This window comes from Globicephala melas, chromosome 4, assembly GCF_963455315.2.
Source record: "Globicephala melas chromosome 4, mGloMel1.2, whole genome shotgun sequence".
Taxonomy (NCBI): Eukaryota; Metazoa; Chordata; class Mammalia; order Artiodactyla; family Delphinidae; genus Globicephala; species Globicephala melas.
The window spans coordinates 90,891,261-90,915,699 of NC_083317.1; the positions used below are offsets into that span (position 1 = coordinate 90,891,261).

The 24,439-nt window shown below is 35.4% G+C and overlaps 1 protein-coding gene across 1 annotated transcript in view; it reads right to left on the minus strand.

Moving 5' to 3' along the window:
* Nucleotides 1-24,439, minus strand: part of NAALADL2 (N-acetylated alpha-linked acidic dipeptidase like 2) — an 801,118-nt gene that overhangs the window by 403,816 nt on the left and 372,863 nt on the right. Inside the window, 1 exon segment of the mRNA XM_060297515.1 lies at nucleotides 14,407-14,550. Within this exon segment, the coding sequence (XP_060153498.1) occupies nucleotides 14,407-14,550 (144 nt within the window).

Genomic DNA, 24,439 nt, shown 5'->3' on the forward strand with positions numbered 1-24,439 from the left:
GTAAATGTACCTTTGACAACATGGATAAATATTAACTACAGACTGCTAAATGTAAAGAAAAAACTAAGAAAGAAATATACTGCTCAAGAATATTTATGTGAATTAAACATTCATGTACTCATAAACAATGTATGTTTTCTTCTTCTTCCTCTTCCCTTCCTTTCTCTTCATGAGTGAATCAGTCCTAAAGCCATTACACGGGTTGTCCGAGGTTAGCACCTCTGACAGTGGCAGTAGAAGATGATGCCACTGTGGCCCAGAGCAAGGGGTTGAAGACCATGTGAGGAAAGGAAGGCATCCAAATGGATTGGGGTAGTTTAGCACAGGGTATCAGGGCCCAAGCATGAGGAGGATACTGTGTATGTCTGTGTGTATGTAAGTCTGAATATGGAAAGGAAAGTAACTGTCAGGGGGAACAGTGTAATGAGAGAAGTCATTAAAGCTGACTAAGGTTATCCCCATTTAAGAGCTGAACAACACACAGTGTGGGAGCCTGAGTGGGGTGCATTTCAGGTGGGGAATAGGGAAAGCACTTGATATAGGGTAAATAGTCCATGTGTGACAGTGCCTGGCTTGGTTGTCAGAGCCATAATGGAGTGGGAAAGGCATTCTTGTAGAGGAAGAAGGAAAGGCATCAACTGTATACACTCAAGGGAACTGATTACTCAAGTATATATATTCAAAATAATGAGAAGCAGATTTCTCACTCTCAGAGATGGGATTTACAAACATGAAAGGAGAAAAACACTAGGTATTGATATGTACTGATGGTTTTTCAGATAGAGAGATAGATATAGATGTAAATCTATGTGTGTGTATATATATATATTCATACATATTTATATCAAAATATAGTATCAAAAAATATATTTTCCTATCTTTGTTTACTAAGAGGTACTGAAAAAAGCAACACTCCAATAGCAATGAGCACATCTAGAATCCACATCTTGTTTTCTAGACAGCACTCTCCACTCAAAGGAACTAGGGATCATTTAGGAAAAAGCTGGTAACAGGGTTGGGGTGGGGAAATACAACATGATTTGGTACACCTTGCTGTGTCAAAAACCAAGGAAATGCACAAAGAATTCTGAGGAAACATCAAAGGACACAGAATCCAGGTAGAAACTGCTGTTACTGGCTGACCTAGGAAAACTTGGGTATCAAAATAAAAATAGGATTGAATAATAATCCATTGAATAAATTAGGAATATAAATCTTCATTATGTAATACATTGATACTGTATTTATAAGTAAAGAAACATACAAACAAACAAGAAAAAGAAAATTCTTCTTTACAGCAAAATGCCGATTAATAAAAGTAGAGAGGATGATGGACTTAGAAGGTCACCGTTGGCATCATCTTGGAAATAATTACTTGAGCAAAAAAAACATCAGTGAACATTGAAACTACTGGGTGAAGGTAGAAATGGTGGGGGTAAGATGTTTGCATAACTTCAAATGCTATTGATTATTAAAAAAAAGGATAGAGCGTAACTTTAATGAGGTCTGGTGGACACCACCTTAATCAAGTGGTCAAAGTTAGCTTTACCAGTAATGGAACAAATTAATATTAGCAATCAGAAAACAGTCTTATTTCCATAATACTGCTGCCAAGGGTTCAGAGCCTGAATTTATTCATGAGAAACATCAGGTAAACCCAAACTGGGGAACATTCTGAAGATAACTGGCATGTAAGTTTTAAAAGGATGAAGCAGGGCTTCCCTTGTGGCGCGGTGGTTGGGAGTCCGCCTGCCGATGCAGGGGACGCGGGTTCGTGCCCCGGTCCGGGAGGATCCCACATGCCGCGGAGCGGCTGGGCCCGTGAGCCATGGCCGCTGAGCCTGCGCGTCCGGAGCCTGTGCTACGCAACGGGAGAGGCCACGACAGTGAGAGCGGATAAAGCAATGAAAGTAAAAAAAAAAAAAAGCTAGAAACTGTTCCAGTTTGAAGGAAATTTGAGACTTGATAACTCGAAACACATGATCCTAGTTTAGATCTATTTGCTATTTAGGACATTATTGGGACAATTGGCAAAAGGTGAATGGGGGCTACTTAGTGCATGGTAGAAATGTATCCAAGTTTAATTCCTGTTTGTAACGGTCCTGCTGTTTGTGCAAGAGAATGTCACTGTTTGCGGGAGAATTCAGATGCAACTGTTTATCATGTCTGTAGCCTACACTTGGGTAGCTGAGGAAGAAATTTCTTTGTGCTATTCTTGCAACTTTTCTGTAAGCTTGAATGTATTCCGAAATAATAAAAATACTTCTGAAATTAGAAAACCCTGGGGAACCTTTAGATGCAGTTTATTATTCGAAAAGTCGGTGCATGTGTATGTGTGTATATATTCTTACTTTAAGATAACATTTCCAGCTCACATTTACCAAATGTTTTCTGTCTTTCATGTTCCATAGTTGGATGGAAGCTTTAAATTTTATATGTGAAGTTCAAAAGATTTCAAGATGACAAAAATGTGTTCCACTCAGAGAACATTTGTATTCAAATAGGGTGAGGAGTGTCAGAGCTAAGAGACATAAAAGCAGCTGCCTCTCTCCAGTCCTTAATTTCATCATGTGCAGAAATTATGTTCCAGTGATAATTCTGTCTTGCATTTTTGTTGCTATCATGAAGGATCAACTGATTCTCAGTCATCTTCTTCCCCAGTAGCTAACAAAGCTTCATCTCCACCTGCACTGTAAGCTTACCCAGTATCTAGGAAAAATTCCAACCTTCTTTAGAGAGATTTGAGGACTAACAATTGCTGCTAATTCTTGAGTCCCAGCTGCAATAATTAAGTATTTGTTGCTTTCCTGACTTCAGAATAGAACTTCTAGGACTGGGACTCTGAATTATTTTTTCAATTTTATTGCACCCCAGGGACAGGAATCTGCTCTAGAATCACAGTTTTGATGACTGGCCTTTTGTAGTCTGCTCACATCTTTCCTAAATGCCAACTGCTTGCCTAAATATCTGAGTATAAAATTTCTGGATTATATATCGGCATAATTTTTATAGCTTTCTGGGTACTCCATTTTTCCACATGGGATCTCCCTATTGCCAAAGGTGTTTCTGAACAAACACTGGTGACTGGACATCATATGTTCTAGACTAAGGGTCTTATTTTCTTATTTTAAATATTTAGCAATTGATACAGCATACACTAACCAATCAGAATGGATTGGCAGCAAATGACTAGAATGTCCACAGCAATGTATACAAACAGATATCAGACCTGCCCCAGACACCATGTTCTTCTTGCCATACTGGAATTTTCTCAGAAATTACATTTTACTATATCCTCCAGTGAATTTAACCTTATGCAAGGAGGTAATTCTAGTCTTAAGACCCAACTCTGTCCACTATGCCCCACTTCACCTGAATCAATGGGGCATGCCCTACCATGTCCTGGATACTGACAAAAACATCAGCTACAAGAAAATATCCTTACAAAATTTTATCCTCTAATTACATAATGAGTTTTCTATTATAAACCTTAAGAATTAATTGCAAGTTTACAGGAAATACAAGGATTAGAAGAATTAGTTGAATAAAAATCACAAGAAGCATCCTACAAATCTAGACAATAAGACACATGCAGGACCACTGACTTGGTCCCACAGACAAGTGAGTGTCAAAAGAGGAAAAGAGGATCATACTGCATTAGAAGAAATACAATTTTTAGGCCTCAACTGGATATTGGTTTGGATAAACCCACTGTACAAGACTACAGTGATTACTAAAATTTAATACAGTCTGTGTATTAAAAATGATTAAGTTTACTATCATGAAACAGTGGCAATAATTAAACAATTTTCAAAATAATATGTATAGTATGATCTCATTTTGGCTATATATATACATTTATATCTAAATCTATAGGAATTTATATCAAGGTGTTCAAAGCAGTAATTACTGGGTATAAAAAATGTGTTCTAGACTGAATTGTGTCCCTTAAAATTCATATGTTGAAGCCCTCAACTCCAGTCTGGCTCTATTTGAAGACAGGGCCTTTAAGAAGGTAACTAAAGTTAAAAGAGATCTTAAGAATGGTACTCTAATCTGATAGGACTGGTGGTCTTATAAAAAGAGGGACAGACAGAAGAGATCTGTTACTCTCTCTGTGTGTACATAGCGAAAAGGCCATGTGAGGACTTGGAGAGAAGGCAGTCGTCTGTAAGCCAGGAAGAGAGCTCTCACCAGAAGGCTAATTTTCTGGCACTTTGAGTCTCGCACTTCTCAGCTCCAGAATTGTGAGAAAATAAATGTCTGTTGTCTAATGCATCCAGTCTGTGGTAACTTACTATGGAAGCCTAAAATGACTAACACAGAATGTATTGATTTATTTTCATATTTTTGCTTATCTCTTTTCTAACTCAATGTGTAGTAACCATTTTTGTAATAACAGAAATTACATTTTAAAAAAGTAAAAATATGCATGCATATTCCCTAAATATGCTGTAGTACTGTAAAATTTTGGTTCTGAAAAAGTGAGACAAGCAAAGAGATTCTGAACAAAAACCATATGCTTGGTCAGTTTTACCACATACTTTCCGGCAATAGTAGCTAACCCCTCTTTAGTGAACACATATACACAGAAAAATACACGTGTGCATGTACTCTTGGGAGCTTGCATGTATTTGGAAAAAACATTTAAAATTTAACTAAATATTATTCTTTAAAACTAGTAAAATTATCTAAATAGGAAGATATTTTGAGGAGTGTGATCCTAAGAACAAAAATAGCTTTTACCTTCTTTGTATCCCTTATAAGAGTGTATCGACAATAACACAATAATAGTGGGGGACTTTAACGCCTCACTTACACAAATGGACAGATCAACCAAACAGAAAATTAATAAGGAAATACAAGTTTTAAATGACAGAGTAGACCAGAGAGATTTAATTGATATTTATAGGACATTCCATCCAAAAACAGCAGATTACACTTTCTTCTCAAGTGCACATGGAACACTGTCCAGGATAGATCACATCTTGGGTCACAAAACAAGCCTCAGTAAATTTAAGAAAATTGAAATCATATCGAGCATCTTTTCTGACCACAATGCTATGACATTAGAAATCAATTACAGGGAAAAAACGTAAAAAACACAAACATATGGAGGCTAAACAATACATTACTAAATACCCAAGAGATAACTGAAGAAATCAAAGAGGAAAACAAAAAATACGTAGAGACAAATGACAATGAACAAATGATGATCCAAAACCTATGGGATGCAGCAAAAGTAGTTCTAAGAGGGAAGTTTATAGAAACACAATCTTACCTCAAGAAACAAGAAATATCTCAAATAATCTAACCTTATACCTAAAGGAACTAGAGAATGAAGAATGAACAAAACCCAAAGTTAGCAGAAGGAAAGAAATAATAAAGATCAGAGCAGAAATAAATGAAATACAAACAAAGAAAACAAAAGCAAAGATCAATAAAACTAAAAGCTGGTTCTTTGAGAAGATAAACAAAATTGATAAACCATTAGCCAGACTCATCAAGAAGAAGAGGGAGAGGACTCAAATCAATAAAATTAGAAATGAAAAAGGAGAAGTTACAACAGACACCACAGAAATACAAACCATCCTAAGAGACTACTACAAGCAACTCTATGCCAATGAAATGGACAACCTGGAAGAAACGGACAAATTCTTAAAAAGGTATAACCTTCCAAGACTGAACCAGGAAGAAACAGAAAATATGAACAGACTAATCACAAGTAATGAAATTGAAACTGTGATGAAAAATCTTCCAACAAACAAAAGTTCAGGACCAGAAAGCTCCACAGGTGAATTCTATCAAACATTTAGAGAAGAGCTAACACCCATCCTTCTCAAAATCTTCCAAAAAACTGCAGAGGAAGGAACACTCCCAAACTCATTCAACGAGGCCACCATCACGCTGATACCAAAAAGAGACAAAGATACTACAAGAAAAGAAAATTACAGACCGATATCACTGATGCATATAGATGCAAAAATCCTCAACAAAATACTAGCAAACAGAATCCAACAACACATTAAAAGGATCATACACCATGATCAAGTGGGATTTATCCCAGGGATGCAAGGATTCTTCAATATATGCAAATCAAACAATGTGATACATCATATTAACATACTGAAGAATAAAAACCATATGATCATCTTAATAGATGCAGAAAAAGCTTTTGACAATATTCAACACCTATTTATGATAAAAACTCTCCAGAAAGTGGGCATAGAGGGAAACTACCTCAACATAATAAAGGCCATATATGACAAACCCACAGCAAACATCATTCTCAATGGTGAAAAACTGATAGCACTTCCTCCAAGATCAGGAACAAGACAAGGTTGCTCACTCTCACCACTCTTATTCAACATAGTTTTGGAAGTCCTAGCCACGGCAATCAGAGAAGAAAAAAAAAATAAAAGGAATACAAATTGGAAAAGAAGAAGTAAAACTGTAACTGTTTGCAGATGACATGATACTATACATAGAGAATCCTAAAGATACCACCAGGAAACTACTAGAGCTAATCAATGAATTTGGTAAAGTTGCAGGACACAAAATTAATGCACAGAAATCTTTTGCATTCCTATGCACTAATGATGAAAATCAGAAAGAGAAATTAAGGATACACTCCCATTTACCATTGTAACAAAAAGAAGAAAATACCTAGCAATAAACCTACCTAGGGAGACAAAAGAACTGTATGCAGAAAACTATAAAACACTGATGAAAGAAATTAAAGATGATACCAACGGTTGGAGAGATATACCATGTTCTTGGATTGGAAGAAACAACATTGTGAAAAGCAATCTACAGATTCAGCGCAATCCCTATCAAATTATTAATGGCATTTCTTACAGAACTAGAACAAAAAATCTTAAAATTTGTATGGAGACACAAAAGATCCTGAATAGCCAAAGCAGTCTTGAGGGAAAAGAACAGAACTGGAGGAATCAGACTTCCTGACTTCAGACTATACTACAAAGCTACAGTAATCAAGACAATATGGTACTGCCACAAAAACAGAAATATAGATCAATGGAACAGGATAGAAAGCCCAGAGATAAACCCACACACCTATGGTCACCTAATCTATGACAAAGGAGACAAGGATATACAATGGAGAAAAGACAGCCTCTTCAATAAGTGGTGCTGGTAAAACTTGACAGGTATGTGTAAAAGAATGAAATTAGAACACTCCCTAGCACGAGACACAAAAAAAAATTCAAAATGGATTAGAGACCTAAATATAAGACCAGACACTATAAAACTCTTAGAGGAAAACATAGGCAGAACATTCTTTGAGAAAAATCACAGCAAGATTTTTTTGATCCACCTCCTAGAGTAATGGAAATAAAAACAAAAATATACAAATGGGACCTAATGAAACTTAAAAGGTTTTGCATAGCAAAGGAAACCATAAACAAGACAAAAAGACAACCCTCAGAATGGGAGAAAATATTTGCAAACGAATCAACGGACAAAGGATTAATCTCTAAAATATATAAACAGCTCATGCAGCTCAATATTAAAAAAACAAACAACCCAATCCAAAAATGGGCAGAAGCCCTAAATAGACATTTCTCCAAAGAAGACATACAGATGGCCGAGAAGCAAATGAAAAACTGCTCAACATCATTAATGATTAGAGAAATGCAAATCAAAACTACAATGAGGTATCACCTCACACCAGTTAGAATGGGCATCATCAGAAAATCTACAAACAACAAATGCTGGAGAGGGTGTGGAGAAAAGGGAACCCTCTTGCACTGTTGGTGGGAATGGAAATTGATACAGCAACTATGGAGGACAGTATGGAGGTTCCTTAAGAAACTAAAAATAGAATTACCACATGACCCAGTGATCCCACTACTGGGCATATACCTAGAGAAAACCATAATTCAAAAAGACACATGCACCCGAGTGTTCATTGCAGCACTATTTACAATAGCCAGGTCATGGAAGCAACCTAAATGCCCATCGACAGATGAATGGATAAAGAAGAGGTGGTACATATATACAATGGAATATTACTCAGCCATAAAAAGGAATGAAATTGGGTCATTTGTTGAGACGTGGATGGATCTAGAGACTGTCATACACAGTGAAGTAAGTCAGAAAGAGAAAAACAAATATTAACGCATATATGTGGAACCTAGAAAAATGGTATAGATGAACTGGTTTGCAGGGCAGAAATTGAGATTCAGATGTGGAGTACAAACGTATGGACACCAAAGGGGGAAGCGGTGGGGGGTGGGGGTGGTGGTGTGATGAATTAGGAGATTGGGATTGATATGTATACACTAATATGTTTAAAATGGATAACTAATAAAAACCTGCTGTATAAAAAAAAAGAAAAAAAGAGTGAAAATTAACACATTTTTATACATCTTTCTACCCAGTCTACATATCACAAATCATCCAATTAGTCAGCAGACTAACCATCTGTAACACTATCTGTGCTGCATATTTTCCATTTGTCCATCCAGATCTATCTTCACCCTTTACCCAGCTCTCTGCCCCAGGAGTCTCACCTCTGTGGCATACATATACCTGGCTCCTTTACACTTGGCTTCAAGTTGATTTTAGCAAATGGAAGGCATCAACAAGTGATCAGCAAATTGGATAAGAGAAAGATTTTTAATTTTCCATCACCCTTTCTGTCTGGTCACTTGCAAAACATATAAGCATAAATACATTAGTAATCACATTAAATGGATTAGATGCTCCAATTAAAAGATGATCAGATTGTAGGTAAAATGAAAATTATTTGTTATCAAGAGGACATGTTAAAATATAAAGATACAGAAAGGTTGAAAGTAAAAAAAAAGATATAGCATAAAGACACTAACCAAAAAAAGAAAAAGCTAATGTAGTTAAATTAGAATCAGGTGAAATCAAATTTAAGACATGCATTATAAAGATCACTTCATCTGATAAGTGTTTCAACTAACCAGGAAGATTTGATATATTTGAATTTATAAACATCTAAGAAATGATCTCAAAATATATAAATCAAAAACTGATAGAACTACAAGATAAAATAAACAAATAGATACTTATAGTAGGAGATTTTAGCAGTAAAAATAAGATACAGAATATTTGAATGACCTGACTAAGGTACTTGGTCTAAATGGATACATATAAAACTCTATACCTGCAACTACACAGTACACATTCTTTACAAATTCTCATGGGACACTAATCAAATCCTGGGCTATAAAGAAAACCTGAAAGAATTGAAATCATACAGAAATAAAGCGGAAACAATACATTCTAATGAAAATCCAAGTTGTTTATCTCTTCCTCAGAAGAGTATGATATCCCGATACCAAATAGCATATAACTTCCAAAAGCATAGCAGAGAGTCAGGGTAATTCCAACTGGAGTAGAACTCCAAAGGGCTCTTTATGGAGGAGATGGCACTTGCACAGAGCTTTAGAGTATACTGGGGTTTTACAACTTGCAAGACATATTTGGATAATACTAAATAGAATAATAGGAAGAAATTGTGGCTACATGAAGGGAATAGCAAGATATAGAACCAGAAGGGCATTCAGGAATCTCTGGCAGTTTCTAGGATAGTAAATGACAATGGTCACCCATTATGAAAAAATGATCCTCAAAATATAAAGATAAGGTATTGCTCTGATAGATTTATACATAAACTATGAAATTTAGTTGGAGCTTCTATAATTTGGAAAGAGTACAGATACTTAAGAAACGATGTGATAAGAATGTAAGAAACTGTAAAAAATTGCTGAGAAACATTAAAAATTGGAAAATACTTGTTAAAGTAATTTTGCTTCAGAGTGTGTATTTCAGATTGTCTCTAGGTCTTCCAGCAAACAAACAAACAAAACTCTAGACTGGATCTAAGCTGAATCATTTCCTAAAATCAAAACCGTCAAGACAGAAAACTGGAAACCTGAGAAGTTCTGGTGAATGACATCTGTGTCACCCTCCGTAAATCCAACCTATACTCCCCGGGAAACAGAATTGACTGTACTTTCTGTGGACTTTGGATAATAGGTTTCCCACCTGTGTTCACTCTGTTTAAGACCCTTGATGAACAGACCTTCAAAGTGATTTCTAAAGCTTTTTCTCCCTTTTGTCTGAGGACTGCAGACTGGCAGCTCATGAAGGCTGATCTCTACTTCTACAGAGTACTCTGTTATCGGCTTCCTGCTCAGACTCCTAGGTTCACTGTGCAACTGGCTGCTTGAAGAGTCATAAAATTGGGGTGTCATCAGTGCCATTTAGTGATTCCTAACAACTAGCTTGCATCTGTCACAAGACCTATCAGTCTTTCCTACAGCAGTCTAGCTCACTGATTTTTTTTTTTTTAAAGAGTGGCCATCATATCTACATGAATGCTATATAGAAGTTATCTGAGTACATTACATTTTTCCTTGTGTTCTTCTGGATATTTCCCTCCATGTTGATGGCTAGAAGTTATTAAAGCTCACCCTACGCTAAAACAAGTCTTCAATTCTCTGACTTTTTAAAAAATCTACTGGGGAATTCTCTTTTACAAAGCCTCTAAAAGCCAAGCCACAGCATATCACATCCATACCACTCCATTATCTACTTAAGACACACACACACACACACACACACACACACACACACACACACGTATATCTCAAGACATTCTTTTAACAGAATAGCACAATGTACTCTTGGATCTTTTCACATACAGCAACACTGAGTCTACTCTGAACAGGATGGTTAGTCTCATATGTAACAAAAAGCAATGCTGGACTTAACCTGTACTAACATTTCTTGTTAGTGGATATTTCCTTAAAAGCTAGTATGTATTATTTGCCAAAAAAATTTTTAGAATAACCACACTTTGTAGATAATATGTTCAATACTTCTTTATACATTTCTGTTCAAAAAATGAAAATAATGCATACTTTCAAGTGGCTGTTAACAAATTAGAAATATAGATCTTCAAAATTCATTTGAAATATGTGAAAATTATAAAAATTATCAGAGAACATTATATTACTCTGATGAAAATAATTTTGAACAAAGAACATATATAATTATGAATAGGGAAATAGTAGTGTTATATAGCTACATATATATATAACCATTTGAAGATATACGATCCAAATTTACTTATGTGAAAACTTATCACTAATGACACTAAATTTTATGCATCATAGTAAGTCACTTTTTTCTATTTATCAAAAGCAATTCAAGCATATTAAAATATTTCTTTAAGCACAATTCATTAATATTTTTCACCCTAAATTACATTAACAGGTTTTATACTTTCTCATCTCATTTTTTTCACTATAGTCATGGTTTTTAACAACAAGCTCAGATTGATATCTGAAAATTCACATTTCCATGTATTCATTGACTCTCAAGGACAAAGATTGACAATATATAATCAATGGGTAAGATCTACAAAATCATGGAAAATTAAATGGCGTCAATATCCAATTATCTAATCAATGCAACAAATCTCTATATATTGGGGCAAGAAACTTTTCTCCTGCTTCCTTTTCTATTCCTCATACAATTTTCTTAGTTCTTCCAGGACTTGCCCTACAAATACCATCCTCTTCACTTCACTTAGCTGAGTCTATTTCATGCATACAGATATTTAATTATTTTGTTTAGTGTGGTTTTACAGTATCAATTTTGTAGCTTTTGTTTGCAAGCAACTGAAAATCAAACATAAGTTGACAAGAAAAAGAAAGGAAATGTACTGCCTCACATATATGGCTAATTCAGTAGATTTGGCTTTTAGACAAGGCTTTATTTAGGCATCAAATGATGTGGACAAGAGTCAGTCTCTCTCTCACACTCTCTCTCTCCACATTATTCACCTACCCCTTCCTTGTGTTGGTTCCATTTTCAGGTATTATACTCTCAAGGTCCCAGAAAGGCTATTGAAAGATCCCAGGGCTATATGCTTTCTTGTTCAGCTCTACTGTTAAAGTTAGCCATTATTCAAAGTCCAGAAGTTGAGTCATGTCTCTGTTTGGCCAAACTTACATCATCCTTGAACCAACCATCATCCCACCGTTGATGTGATATGCTGATAGACTCAAGCCAATCAGGATCTACTTCTACAACTTAAGATATGGTCAAACCTACTCATACTATATTGCTAGGAAATGTTGGCAACAGTTCAAAAAGGGGAAGGGGCAAATGGATGCTGAAAAAGAAAGCATGGCAGGCAAACTCTACCACATTGCTGTCTGGACTCTAGAGAATTCTGTTTAAGTGTATATAAAGGGTTAAATGAGCAAGATAAATAGTTGATTTGCACACGTATTTTTAATGCACTCCTGTCCAAACTTTTGAGTGAAGATTTTCCTACATTAAAACTCAAGACTATACTTATAAAATTCAAGTCAGATGTAATTATAATAAGCTTTACATTACTTTTTTAAATCCGTAAACTATAAGTGTTGCTCTTATTGCTCAAAATCATAGCACATCATTCTGTATCCTTTTCATGTCCCACCCCGATGCAGATCATAGAGAGGAACTAACGTATTTATGTGTTTCTCAGAAAACTTAAAAGTTAATTATCTTGGATGTATCATGAGTACTGTTGTCTAAAACATTGGGGTTAAGGGTCATTCATCCTACATTTAAGATCAGTTTAAATGTAATAACTCACTGAGACTGCTCAGTAGGTATTTGGGATATCAAAAGGTAATATTCCATAGTAAAAAAATGATGAAAGAAGGATCCATTACAATGTGAAATATCTTGATTGAAATATATCTCTGTCTGAAAATTTCTAAAACCAATAATAATCACCACACCCATGAGGAAAACTTGATATGGCATAACTGCTTAGAAAGCAGGCCTAGGTTGTTCCTTCTTTAACAATGGAGTTACAAACAGGTTTCAGAGTATATCTCAATTTTTCCTCTAAACTTCATACATGTTGCTAACTTAGCGCAGAGAGAGATATAGCTGGAGAATGCCATTTTGCTTCGTTGTGCTCTTATTATGCAGACATTTAACATATTTGGGGGAAATTCATCTAGTTATTTGATAAGGAAGATACTTGCTAACATAACATTTTACAGTATAGAAAAGTACTCACTTAAACATCCTAATTTGATTCTCAGAACAATGTAAGATACTAGAAGGTGAGATATCCTTCCGTAGACACAGACACAGAAAGCTTCCCGCAGGGAGGTGACATATGAGCAGTCATGGAGCTGACATGGACTGTCAGCTCACTGAGGGCAGGACAGTGGCTGAACATATTAGGGGCTGTAAATGTTTATTGAATAAATCAATCAGTTAATTAAATCTGGACTTAAATCTGGTCTTTTCAATGTTCAGTGCTTTTCTTACAAGTAAACTATTATTATAGTGTTATTTATATATTTTAACAAATAGAGCTCATTATAAAATTGTGGGGCTCAGGAATAGAAGACAGAAAAAACTAAGCAAAACAAAAATCTCCTTAAGAGCTTCTTCTTTCCTGCTTTGAGGACATAGGCTTAACCCTGTTTTCTATAGTTCCCACTATGTTCAATCAACAATCAGTTGAGGCTCTCAAGATACAGAACTTTGAAAAGCCTATGTCTCTAACAAAGGGCAATTCTGAATGTACTCAGGTTTTTATTTTTTTTTTTTGGGCTTTTTCAAAACATATTTTTTATGCTTTTGTTGTCAGGAGAAAACAGATGAGATAAAACATGGTAGTTGAGCCTTTGGGTCTGGACACAAAAACAGAGCCCTCAAGTTGACTTTCACAGCGACTTGATACAAATTTAACAATATGTAAAGAGGGTCTCTTCTTTAGAGGTCTAATGCTGAGGCTGGAGATAGAAATAAGACACAGCCCCTGATTTTCACCCTACCACAGTAGCTGAATGAGTTGAGTTTTATCCTATGTGGTCCAACAAGGCCTGACAAAGTGCACTGCAGTACAAGAAGCATCTCTCGGGCAATGATGCGTAAAGACAGAGGGATTTTTTAGTCAACAGCAGGAATTAGGCTTTAATGCTTTCAACTAAAAGACTTCATACGCCAGATAACTGACTGCTATCCACTGAATCTTGGCAGGCAACAAGACTGCTGAAGCTTAAACTGAGAAGCTGTGTTAAGCAGATTTTCATGAATGTACAAAATGCTTTATTTGTAAAGCTGCTTTTCTTTGTTACAGTTCAAAATGCTTTTCTTCTTTTTTTAATCTCTCAGCTTGGTCAACTCTCAGTCTTTATCAAAATTACTTTCAAAAATGTCCTTTTAAGAGCCAGAGAAGAGAAATAAATGCTCACATCAACAAAAATATACATTTGTTTTTTTTTTTTAAAAAAGAATAATCCAAAAAATGTCAATCAAAAGAGATTAATAATGATCATGGGCGTTATAAAAACTAGAAGACACACAGAAAGACATTAAGTACTTTACCATTATTTGGAAGTTCTAGAGGGCTACAGGCACTGTGTGTGATTCTATCTTTCGGTGAAGAGATGAGTTTTGCAACGAGAGATGCTGAGATGGGCTGCACTAGTAGAGAGGTGAGGTTTGATCGGTTTTGTCTAAAGCTTCCATCTGTATTCAAAAGAGAAAGAAAGAGAATCCTTAGTAAACAGAAGTTAAAAACACTTGAAGAGCAGGTTTTTCTGTAATACGTCTTTAAATGATGAGTGGTAAGTTTATTTCAGCTTGTTCGTTTATTCCTTGGTTATACTCTGTCTACTTATTAAAAATGATTTGAGATACTTCATAATAAAAATTCAGTCCAAATACTATTAAGTATCCTAGTCAATTATGGCAGATCGTACACAGGCATTTACTTCCATTCTCCACTGAAATGACAACAAAGAGATAAAAAGCATCAACCCACAGAGGCCAAGAGAATAGGAGACACATTAGCAATAAGATTCTATCGATAGAAGCATGAAAGCAGATGAATAAGTGTCAACTGATATGACAGACCAAGGAGACCAAAACCTAAGCCAGCAGAGGGAGGAAGCTGAAAAGCAATGCAGTTTGTACCACAGAACCCAGAAACTCTTGAGAACTGATAACACCAGCTACCTATTAAAATAGGGGTAATGGAGGGGCTGGAAACAGGAGAGTTTGAAGAAATTTGGATTGTGAGGGGGGTCTCTCCTCCCGAACCCCTCACTCACCCAGTCAACATGAACAGTGCCCGGTCCTCCCTCCCTCCAGCAGAGACTGAAAGTGGGACACTGAACAGGGAGACACCAGACACAGGGAAGGGTGACTCATACTTTAAATGGGACGGTATTATGATTGCTGAGACCCTTCAGATGCCTTACTCTTGTGGTGCCCAGAATCCTTCCTTCCAGGTTGGGCACTAGATAATTCACTTGTGGTAAACAGGACCAGGGCAATGGAGAATATAGAAAAATACTGAAAATCTGGAAGTCTACCAATAAAATAACTCCCTCAAGACATCCTACATTGACACTTAGTAGTCAATACATCTCACCACATACAGAACTTCAAATGAACTTATGCTGCCATTCTTAAGTCAGAGCTCTCAGCTAAGGCCAAACCTAGAAAGGCACAAGAGCAGCAGACCTAGTGAGGATAAGAAGAGGACGTCAGGAAGGGGGTCCCCAGGAAAACAAAAATCATGGGAATCCCAGATGCGTCTTAATGTTCTGAGAACATATTCACAGTAAGATCAGAGAATTAGCATTTGAAGAGGTTCGAGATATACAGAAGAATGAGAAATCTATAAAATGAGACAACTATTAGTTTCAAAGGGAGCAAAAATTTTCTCGAGAAAAATGCAATCATCGTACATTGTGAAAAATATTCACACAGAGTAATATAAATAATGACTTTTTAATACAAAAATGGATATAATTCTTTAGGAAAAAAGAGAAAAGGGCAAATGTCAGGGATGAAGGTACATGGAAACTTATGAAGGAAAATTAAATCTTTATCTTTCATAGTGGTAAGTCAATATAATAAATACAACTGAAAAATGTATTCAGCTCTTAAACATGCTATTGGGAGGCACAGACGTAAATATGAAAAGTAGGTAACAACTAAAAATGTTGAAAGCAATTAAGTACTTGCCTTTGGGACAGACAAAGGGGAGAGAAACACAGGGAAGGATGGGAGAGAAAAGGTGACACATTTTTATAAATGAAGCTTTATAGAAATATCTATTTATATTCATCTATAACTTTGAAAAAATAAAAATTAAATGAAAATAAAGAGAGAAACAACTATGGTAACACAAGAGAAAAATTACACAAGTACTCTGAGTAAAGAGATTGGAGAGAATAAATTCTGCATAAGGAAAGAACTAAAAAATATATGCTTATTCGGTTTATATATTTATACTGACTCAGAAAAAGAAATACACAGTGGAATGACTATCAAGCAGCCAATAATGCTTGAGAATACAGAGCTATATTTTTCAGACCTTTATTAGGGAAAATAATTGCCACAGGTTTTCTCAGAATTTAATTTGGTAGAACTGCGTGGGGGTGCAGACCTCTACAATACTGGTATACAGGCTCCAGGAGAAAGATTATAAATGAGAAAATATGTTACAGAAGCATTTCCTTAATTTATCATCAGGAAAACCACAAGGCTAAAATGTGGTATTTAGCTTGGGCCTATGGCAGTCACAGAAGTCATGGCTTTGAAGAAAAAGTAATGAGATTTAAGCTTAGGATCGTTTTTGTCGTATAAACACAGAGCTGGTCTCATAATTTAGTAGCCCTTTTTATATGGATATACAACTGTGCATTTTGACCATAGCATAGTTCATTTGACCCTAGTGTAGTTCATAACCATTTTCGTGTCATAGTACTGAGACTGGCTATATAATTTGCAAGACCCAGAGCAAAATGACAATGTGGGGCCTCTTGTTCAAACAGTGGGAAGGATTTCAATACGGCAATAGCAGGGAAATGAATCAGGTGTGGGCGCTTTTGAAAGCAGATCGCACACCCGTGAATCGGGCCCTGCATGGTTCACACAGAAGATGCTAGCAGCCGTGCAGCCAGCTGAGGCCAACTGAAAGGGACTTTCAGACCACAAGGAAGCTGCTGTCCTGAGTTGCTGTTTCTCCAGGATGCACCTGGGGCCATGGTGATTAATATCTCAAGGCACAGACATTATACCTCACTCAGCGTGCCAGCTGGGAGGTCCTGATATAGCCATCTCACTATGGTTCTCCCAGCATGTATTTTCTCCCTCAGCCATTACCTTTGAAATTTATAGTGTACACAGGACAATGAGATAGTATTTATGAGAAATGTACAGTCTGTTATTTTGCAGTTTTCATGGATGTTAGGTGCTAACATGCTGCCAACACAAAATGAAACGTCTTAAATGCTGCATGATTTCACCACTCTTCAGTTCAGATACTGAACTTGCCAATCAAGGCCCTTCACCATCTCAGACCTTATATTTCCAACATTATTTCCTACCATTCCTCTCCATATATCTTATGCTAAAACTTAAGCTATCCCCCTACATATTCTGTGATTTAAACCTCCATGTTTTTACGTAACCCATTCCTTCCACTTTACTTGCTCTTCTCATGTATCTCACGTCTGAACTATACATTTCCTTTAAAGCCCAACTCATTTTCCACAAGAAACTTTCTCTGACACCTTCAGCTCTATGTGATATATCTGCACCTTTTTTTTTTCAGTGCTTGCCGTTACTAATTAACATTATCGCTATGTAAAAACATTCTGGTTTCCCCTCTAAACTCCTTAAAGAAAAGGACCAAGTCTTCTACATCATTGCATGACACACAATGCTCAGCACGTTGCCAGGATCATAACAGGAGCTCCATAATTAATGGGAGGAAGGAAGGAAGGAAGGAAGGAAGGAAAAGAAAAAGAAAACAAAGAAAGAACGAAAAGAAAGAAAGAAAGAAAGAAAAGAAAAGAAAAGAGAGGAAAGGGAGAGAGGGAGGGAGGGAAGATGGATGAACAATTTCTTGAAAAATAGTTTAACGTCTCTGTCTTACCAGTTTTCTGAATGCCTAGAAAATGGAGCAGGGGTACAACTGAAAAAAATTAGAATTCTATTAATTCTATGCTTGCTGAACGTTAGTGCTTTCTCCCCAGCTAACTACTCTCAAAACCTTCAAAACCCATTCATCCCGGGCTTCCCTGGTGGCACAGTGGTTGAGAGTCCGCCTGCCGATGCAGGGGACACGGGTTCGTGCCCCAGTCTGGGAAGATCCCACATGCCGCGGAGCGGCTGGGCCCGTGAGCCATGGCCGCTGAGCCTGCGCGTCCGGAGCCTGTGCTCCGCAACGGGAGAGGCCACAGCAGTGAGAGGCCCGTGTACCGCAAAAAAGAAAAAAAAAAAAAAAAAAAAGTCATCCCAATCAACTCACTAATTAACTTTGCTCTAAAATTACCTTTGTCTGGGTAAAAAAAGGTATATAAATAAAATTATCTTTGAGATATAGTTAAAGTTAATAAAAAAATCAATAACTTTATTCTTTTTTTTTCCTCCACAATGCCCTATTAAGCGTCTGAAACAATGCATTTAAAAGTTAAATGTGAGTGAACCCTAAACAGTAATTGGACATACCAAAATCTTTGATTTTTTGTACTGCGTGACTAGTAGACTTGCATTCATTTTGAAATATCTGAAGTAAGTGGTTCATTAATTTTTCACCTTCAGCTTAATGGAAATTTGACAAACAGTTCACTTCTAAGAGCAGATACTAAAAGCAGGACTTTACAGGACGCAAACACTGTTATAGACAGAAGTTATTTTTAAAAAATTCATTTATTGAAGAATTGATAGAATTTCATTTTCTTACATGATTAAGAGACTTTGAATAAAACCAAATACATGTACCATTTTTATGCAGTTATATTTTAAAGCATTTATAAACTATAAGAACCCATTAGATATGAGCTGAAAATCAGGTGGATTATGTACCTTGATGCAAACGGTACCATCCAGAAAATATTTGACATTATATTTTAGCATTTTAACTTTTAGATTATAGCATTTATATCATAGCTTGTACACTGTGTAGGCTCTATAAAGACTGACACTAAGTTTTATTTTAATAGATAGCTAGTTCTCTCTTCACTTTATGAACTCTTTGTAATCTAGATAAGGATCCAAATCGATTCATCCCATTCAATAATCCAATCCTCAGTACAATGCCACATGCATACAGTAGAAAGAGCAAACTGGATATATATACAGAGTCCCAAAATTGACTCACTGTTTGAAAAGTAACTTATAAATAATTTCACTATGAGAAGACTGTCATCCCATCTACTATACCTGAACAACCAAGGTAACACTGAAGGGTCTTCATTATGCGATTGACTGAAATAAAAATAATACATTAGCTCAGAGGCCTAGACCCTGAACCACAGTGGCTGAAATCGAGAAGAAATGAGATTAAAAATAAGTAAAATGGTTTATTATTGTACATATGTAATAGGATTTCATTATGCTTTTTCAAATCATTGATGCCCACTTCAAGCCCATCTGCATATAAAGAAAATATGTTAGCTGCCAGCTTTGTGTGTGTGTGTGTGTGTATGTGTGTGTGTGTGTGTGTGTGTGCGGCGAGACGGAATTCTTTTAAAATCAACTGAAATGTTAGTGTATAAAGCAATGCCAATTACCCAAACAGTATCAGGAAAGATAAACCTTCAGAGACCAGAAATCTTAGACACTGGGATCCTCAGAATTAAGGCACTGAGAGGAGGGATAAGGTAAAGAATGTGCTGGTAAATAAAACAATAAGGGCCTTGTATGGCTCAGTGATGAGAATGTGCCGCCTTTGGGGAGGACAGCACGATTTCCAAATTGAGGTGTGTAACTCAGCCCTCGGCACCTGACTCTGTGTGTGTGTGTGTGTGAACATAAGATCAGTGCTACATGATGTAACCATGGACCCTGCAGATCCTTCCTATTCAGTGTGTAGTTCTTGGACAAGCAGCAGGGGCAGGACTCATTAGAAATGCAGAATCTCAGGCCCCATCCCAGCCCTTCTGAATCAGAATCTGTAGCCTAACAAGATCCCCAGGTGACTCATGTGCACATTAGATGAGCAATGGTCTAAATCACTATATATTTTTCTGTAGCATAATTGATATAATTTTCATAGCAAAGAAGATATAAAAAGTGTGATGAAGAGGATGAAGAATAATAGACTATGTTTGCTCACCTTACCCCAAATTAAAGATGACAGAGCCTTTGACTATATTAATAAACTCCAAATCAGCAGTTTTTTCAGAGGGTCTCCTTCAAAATGGGTAACAGGTCTGTGCATATGCTGTCACTAAATAGCAAGTTAAAATTGGACTGAGAACATTTCTTTTTGGTTCTGCTCTTTTCTCAAAGATAAATTTGTTGATTTAAAGATCAAAATTACATTTACAACACTTTATTTCAGTCATGAATAAATATTACAGTCTCTAACTGATTTGAATTTCTCTTCTACATTTTCAGCTATTCTAATTCATTATAGTAAGAGACTGACAAACCTAAAGTGTAAATACTTCCCATTTGCCAGAGAACCAAGCAATCAAAGAGCTTAAAAAGTAGAGATTTGAAGAATACATTTTGTGCTGCACTTTTATGAAAAAGACTCAAATATCAAATGAACAAGCTGATATCAGCAATGTTATCCCAGAATATTTGATCTGACTTTCTCCAGAGGACTGCCACTTTGACAGAAATCAGATCATTAAATATTCGGTGTGGATGTTTTTTCACTTTTATCTTAGCTCACTAAATTTAGTTATTTCCCTGAAATGACCAGCACACTAAATTGGCTAGTCATTTTGTTATCCTTGTAAATACAGCTGATCCTTTATTATTTCAGTGTCTCATAACCTGCTGGTTATATCACCATCTTCCTTCAAACTAGTCAAGTTCAGCACTGTGTTGTTCCGATTTTTATTAAAAATGAAATACATACATTTAAATATGCTTTGTGCTACGCAGTCTTCTCAGAGCTTGTCCAGGCTCTCTATGTGTATACATATATACATACATACACAAACATACATGTATATACATACACACATGTATAATTATTTTTAAGGATACAGGATTTTTATTACTGACAGCTATTCTCATAATTAAAATGAAAATTACTATTTCATGAGTTTACATCATATTTCTTGCCTTCTCTCAAACTAACACAAATTGTAGGTCTAAAAGCTGGCTAATGCCAGTTTACCCAACTCTTAGATGTCGCTTACTCTAGGAAGCTTGGTCCTCATATGTGTCCCCCCGTTAAGTCCTTGCTTATACACTTAGTAAACTGGCTCTGCTCTAATTTCCTTTTCACTTTCTGCTCACTGGCCAGAGTATAGTATAGATATCTTGAGGGCTCATTCACTGGTCTATTGCCACGGTTTAGTACACTTCATAGTAAAAGGGAGGGCACAGTGAATATTTTTTGAATGAATGATCACATCAGTATTCAAGTGAGTAACTCAGTTTCGTCTACTCATAAGCCTAAAACTCATGACTTATAGCACAATCACAAAATGCTAAACATGAAGACAGATGGTCTCGTCGTCTCATTTCCTTGGTCCTCTCTCAAGCTAAAGCGCCCTACCACGTTCCCTAGTAAATATCATAATATTTAAATATTTAATTACCTTTTAATAAAAATAATTTAATTAGCTTCAGCTGATGAATTATAAAAAGTCATATTTAGTTTTACATTAAAGAGAATAGAAAGTAACATACTCATTTATAAAGCAGTATCTGTATATTCTGACTTTAAAAGAGCATACAAATTATGTAGAGTCAACTGTATTTTTAAAAAGTAGTATATAAAAAAAGTCTTTGGTAATAATAATTAATTTATATTAATAACTGTTCATTTAATTTGAGCTCTACCTTTCCAATTAGTTTATTCAAAGGTACTGATCACAGATATGACACAGGCTCAGAAAAAGCTAGAAAAGCTTTCCCATCACTAAAAATATTTCTCCTTTAGGTTTAGACATATAAACTCAAGATTTATATCAGTAAAGTGAAATTATTTGGGCCACAGGAAACTAAAATTAATTTAAATTACCATCATTCTCTCCCCTGAAACAAATACACTTGGTCATTTGTATATCTGTGGTTATGCAGCCTTGGAATTTGTTCTAAGCTTGGCAAACATTTAATTAAAGAAGAGTTTGTATTATATTAAAAAGTTTTGATTAATGTGCAGTTAAGCAAGGTGCTAGGCTTCTTTTGGTCATTATACAGGACATAAGCATAGTATTTAATTATATTGTTAGCTGAAATCTGGCATGTCCTATAATTGAATTGATTATTATTTACAGAATTATGAGAATATATTTTTATAAATAATTTGTTTTTTAATAGCTTTAAAACACATTGATATAATCACTTCAAAGTCCATTGCTATGTTTCAGGTAGATGGTGGTCATCATTAACAACATGTTTTCTAAAGATATTTTTGTAGTATGATCCTTTCTACTCAAAAAATAGGACTTCCTTTGCCATAGGGTTTTACATCACTGAATTTATATTTATAAATTTGTCATTTTAAGTAAAAATGTAGATGTACAATGGCAGTAGTAATATTCAGATACTGACAAATGTTTTCTTAATTTTATTTCAGAAGAATAAGTGGTTACATGAGAACTGATTCCCTATTCCACATAACTCTAAATATTTCTATTCTTTTGTATTCATCATTTGTCTACTCCAAGACTATTTCATTCCCTAAAGCATTCTAAGAACATGAACATTTGGAAATAAACTATAAACTGTATCATAAGAAAAACAAACTAACAGAGAGACAAAATATTTAGTCTGTTCTTTACTTCGTGGAGAGTAGTCTAGATTCATAACTGGAATAACTGGCCATCTGCACATTACATGTAATATAAGCAAAGCAATCCTCTTCAGAGGCATTCCCCCGAGAAATTTCCCATTTCAGACTTGAAGGGTGTGAACATTGGAATGATTTGCAAAGTTTCTTATTTTAGAAAAAGTACAGTTTGCAAAGATAGAAGATAAACTATGTAGATGTGTTTTGTCTGTTTTTTGGTTGCTGTGAAAGTATGAAGCCATTAATTTACAATAAAATTCTTCTTACCAGATTGTAATGAGAACACATTATTTTATGAGACTGATTAGATGAACAGGCAGAAAACCAGTGCATTATTTCTGGATTAACTTAGTTTTTAGATGTTTTCTGATAGTAAAAATGGAAAAAAAAATAGTAACCCTTGTTCTTCTGATATAGATGTTAGATTAAACGAGCTATCTATATGAAGAGCTTCCCAGCTTTTCCTGGCTTCCTGTGTATTTTCTGTTGTTGAAGTGCAAATACTGACAAAACAAAGGGACAATGGTCTGGATTCCAGAGACCAAAACCTGCTCCTTACTCTGCCTCTAATTGGAAAGTGACTCGGAGAAATTTTTCACCTCATTTACAGCCTTAAACTCATCCTATATATAATGTCTAAGGATTACCATTTCTAAGATTTTGATTCTAAACTTGTTCATGAGCGATTGTTTAAATAAGCTAATAGTTTCCTCTCCAAACTGTGTTTCAGAATAACATATGGAATTTTATAATCCTGATATGAATTTAATAAAAATCTTTCTCATCTTTATATTGAAAGAACTTCTTTGTATTTACATGGTTACATCTAAATTTTAGGGAAGATTCCACTGTAATTACAGAAAAGTTCCTCATATTTGGAATGGGTAATATGAAAGATTTCAATCAATTCTCTTCCTGACTTATTATTTTTCTTAAAAAAATTATTTAAATTATTTTTACTATTAATCACACAAAGAATTATGACTTGAAAAATTTCCCTCTATTATCTTGCTGTAGTGGTAGTGTGTCTTCAGAGAAGATACACCTGGAAGAATAAGATGGAGATTTTTAAACATGTGCCATGGAAAAAATTCCATCAGCTAATAAGCCACAGATTGATCATCAAGAATTGTGTGTACATGGAACTCAAGTCAGAAATATTCTATTATTAATTCTTCCTCTGAATTTATGTATATGAGAATTTTCTTACAGAAGAGTCCTATAACTTGAATCTAATTTAATCAAATTGTTTAGGATGTACATTTTCTCAAAGTATTTTACAAAGTGGAGCCTAAATTCACATCCAAAAAAATTTGCCTATTTTCTTACTAAGGTAATATTTTTTACTGTATTAAAAGGTTATCTTACTAAATAATGTCTTCTTTGAAGTCACAGCACAGGCTGTAAAGAAACAGTGAGAGACACAGTATAGCACTAATGGTCCAGTTAATAAGCTAGGGTGTTTTTAAGGATAGGAATAATGTCTCTGTTAGTTGTTGTATGTAGGACTTCAAACAGCACCAAGTACAGTTACCTTTTAAAAGCTTTTCCATGATAATGGCGCTTAAACAAACTTCAAGACTATTCACTTTGGCCTAAATTTTCTTTCTAGATTCTTCATTTAATCTTCCTAACAAT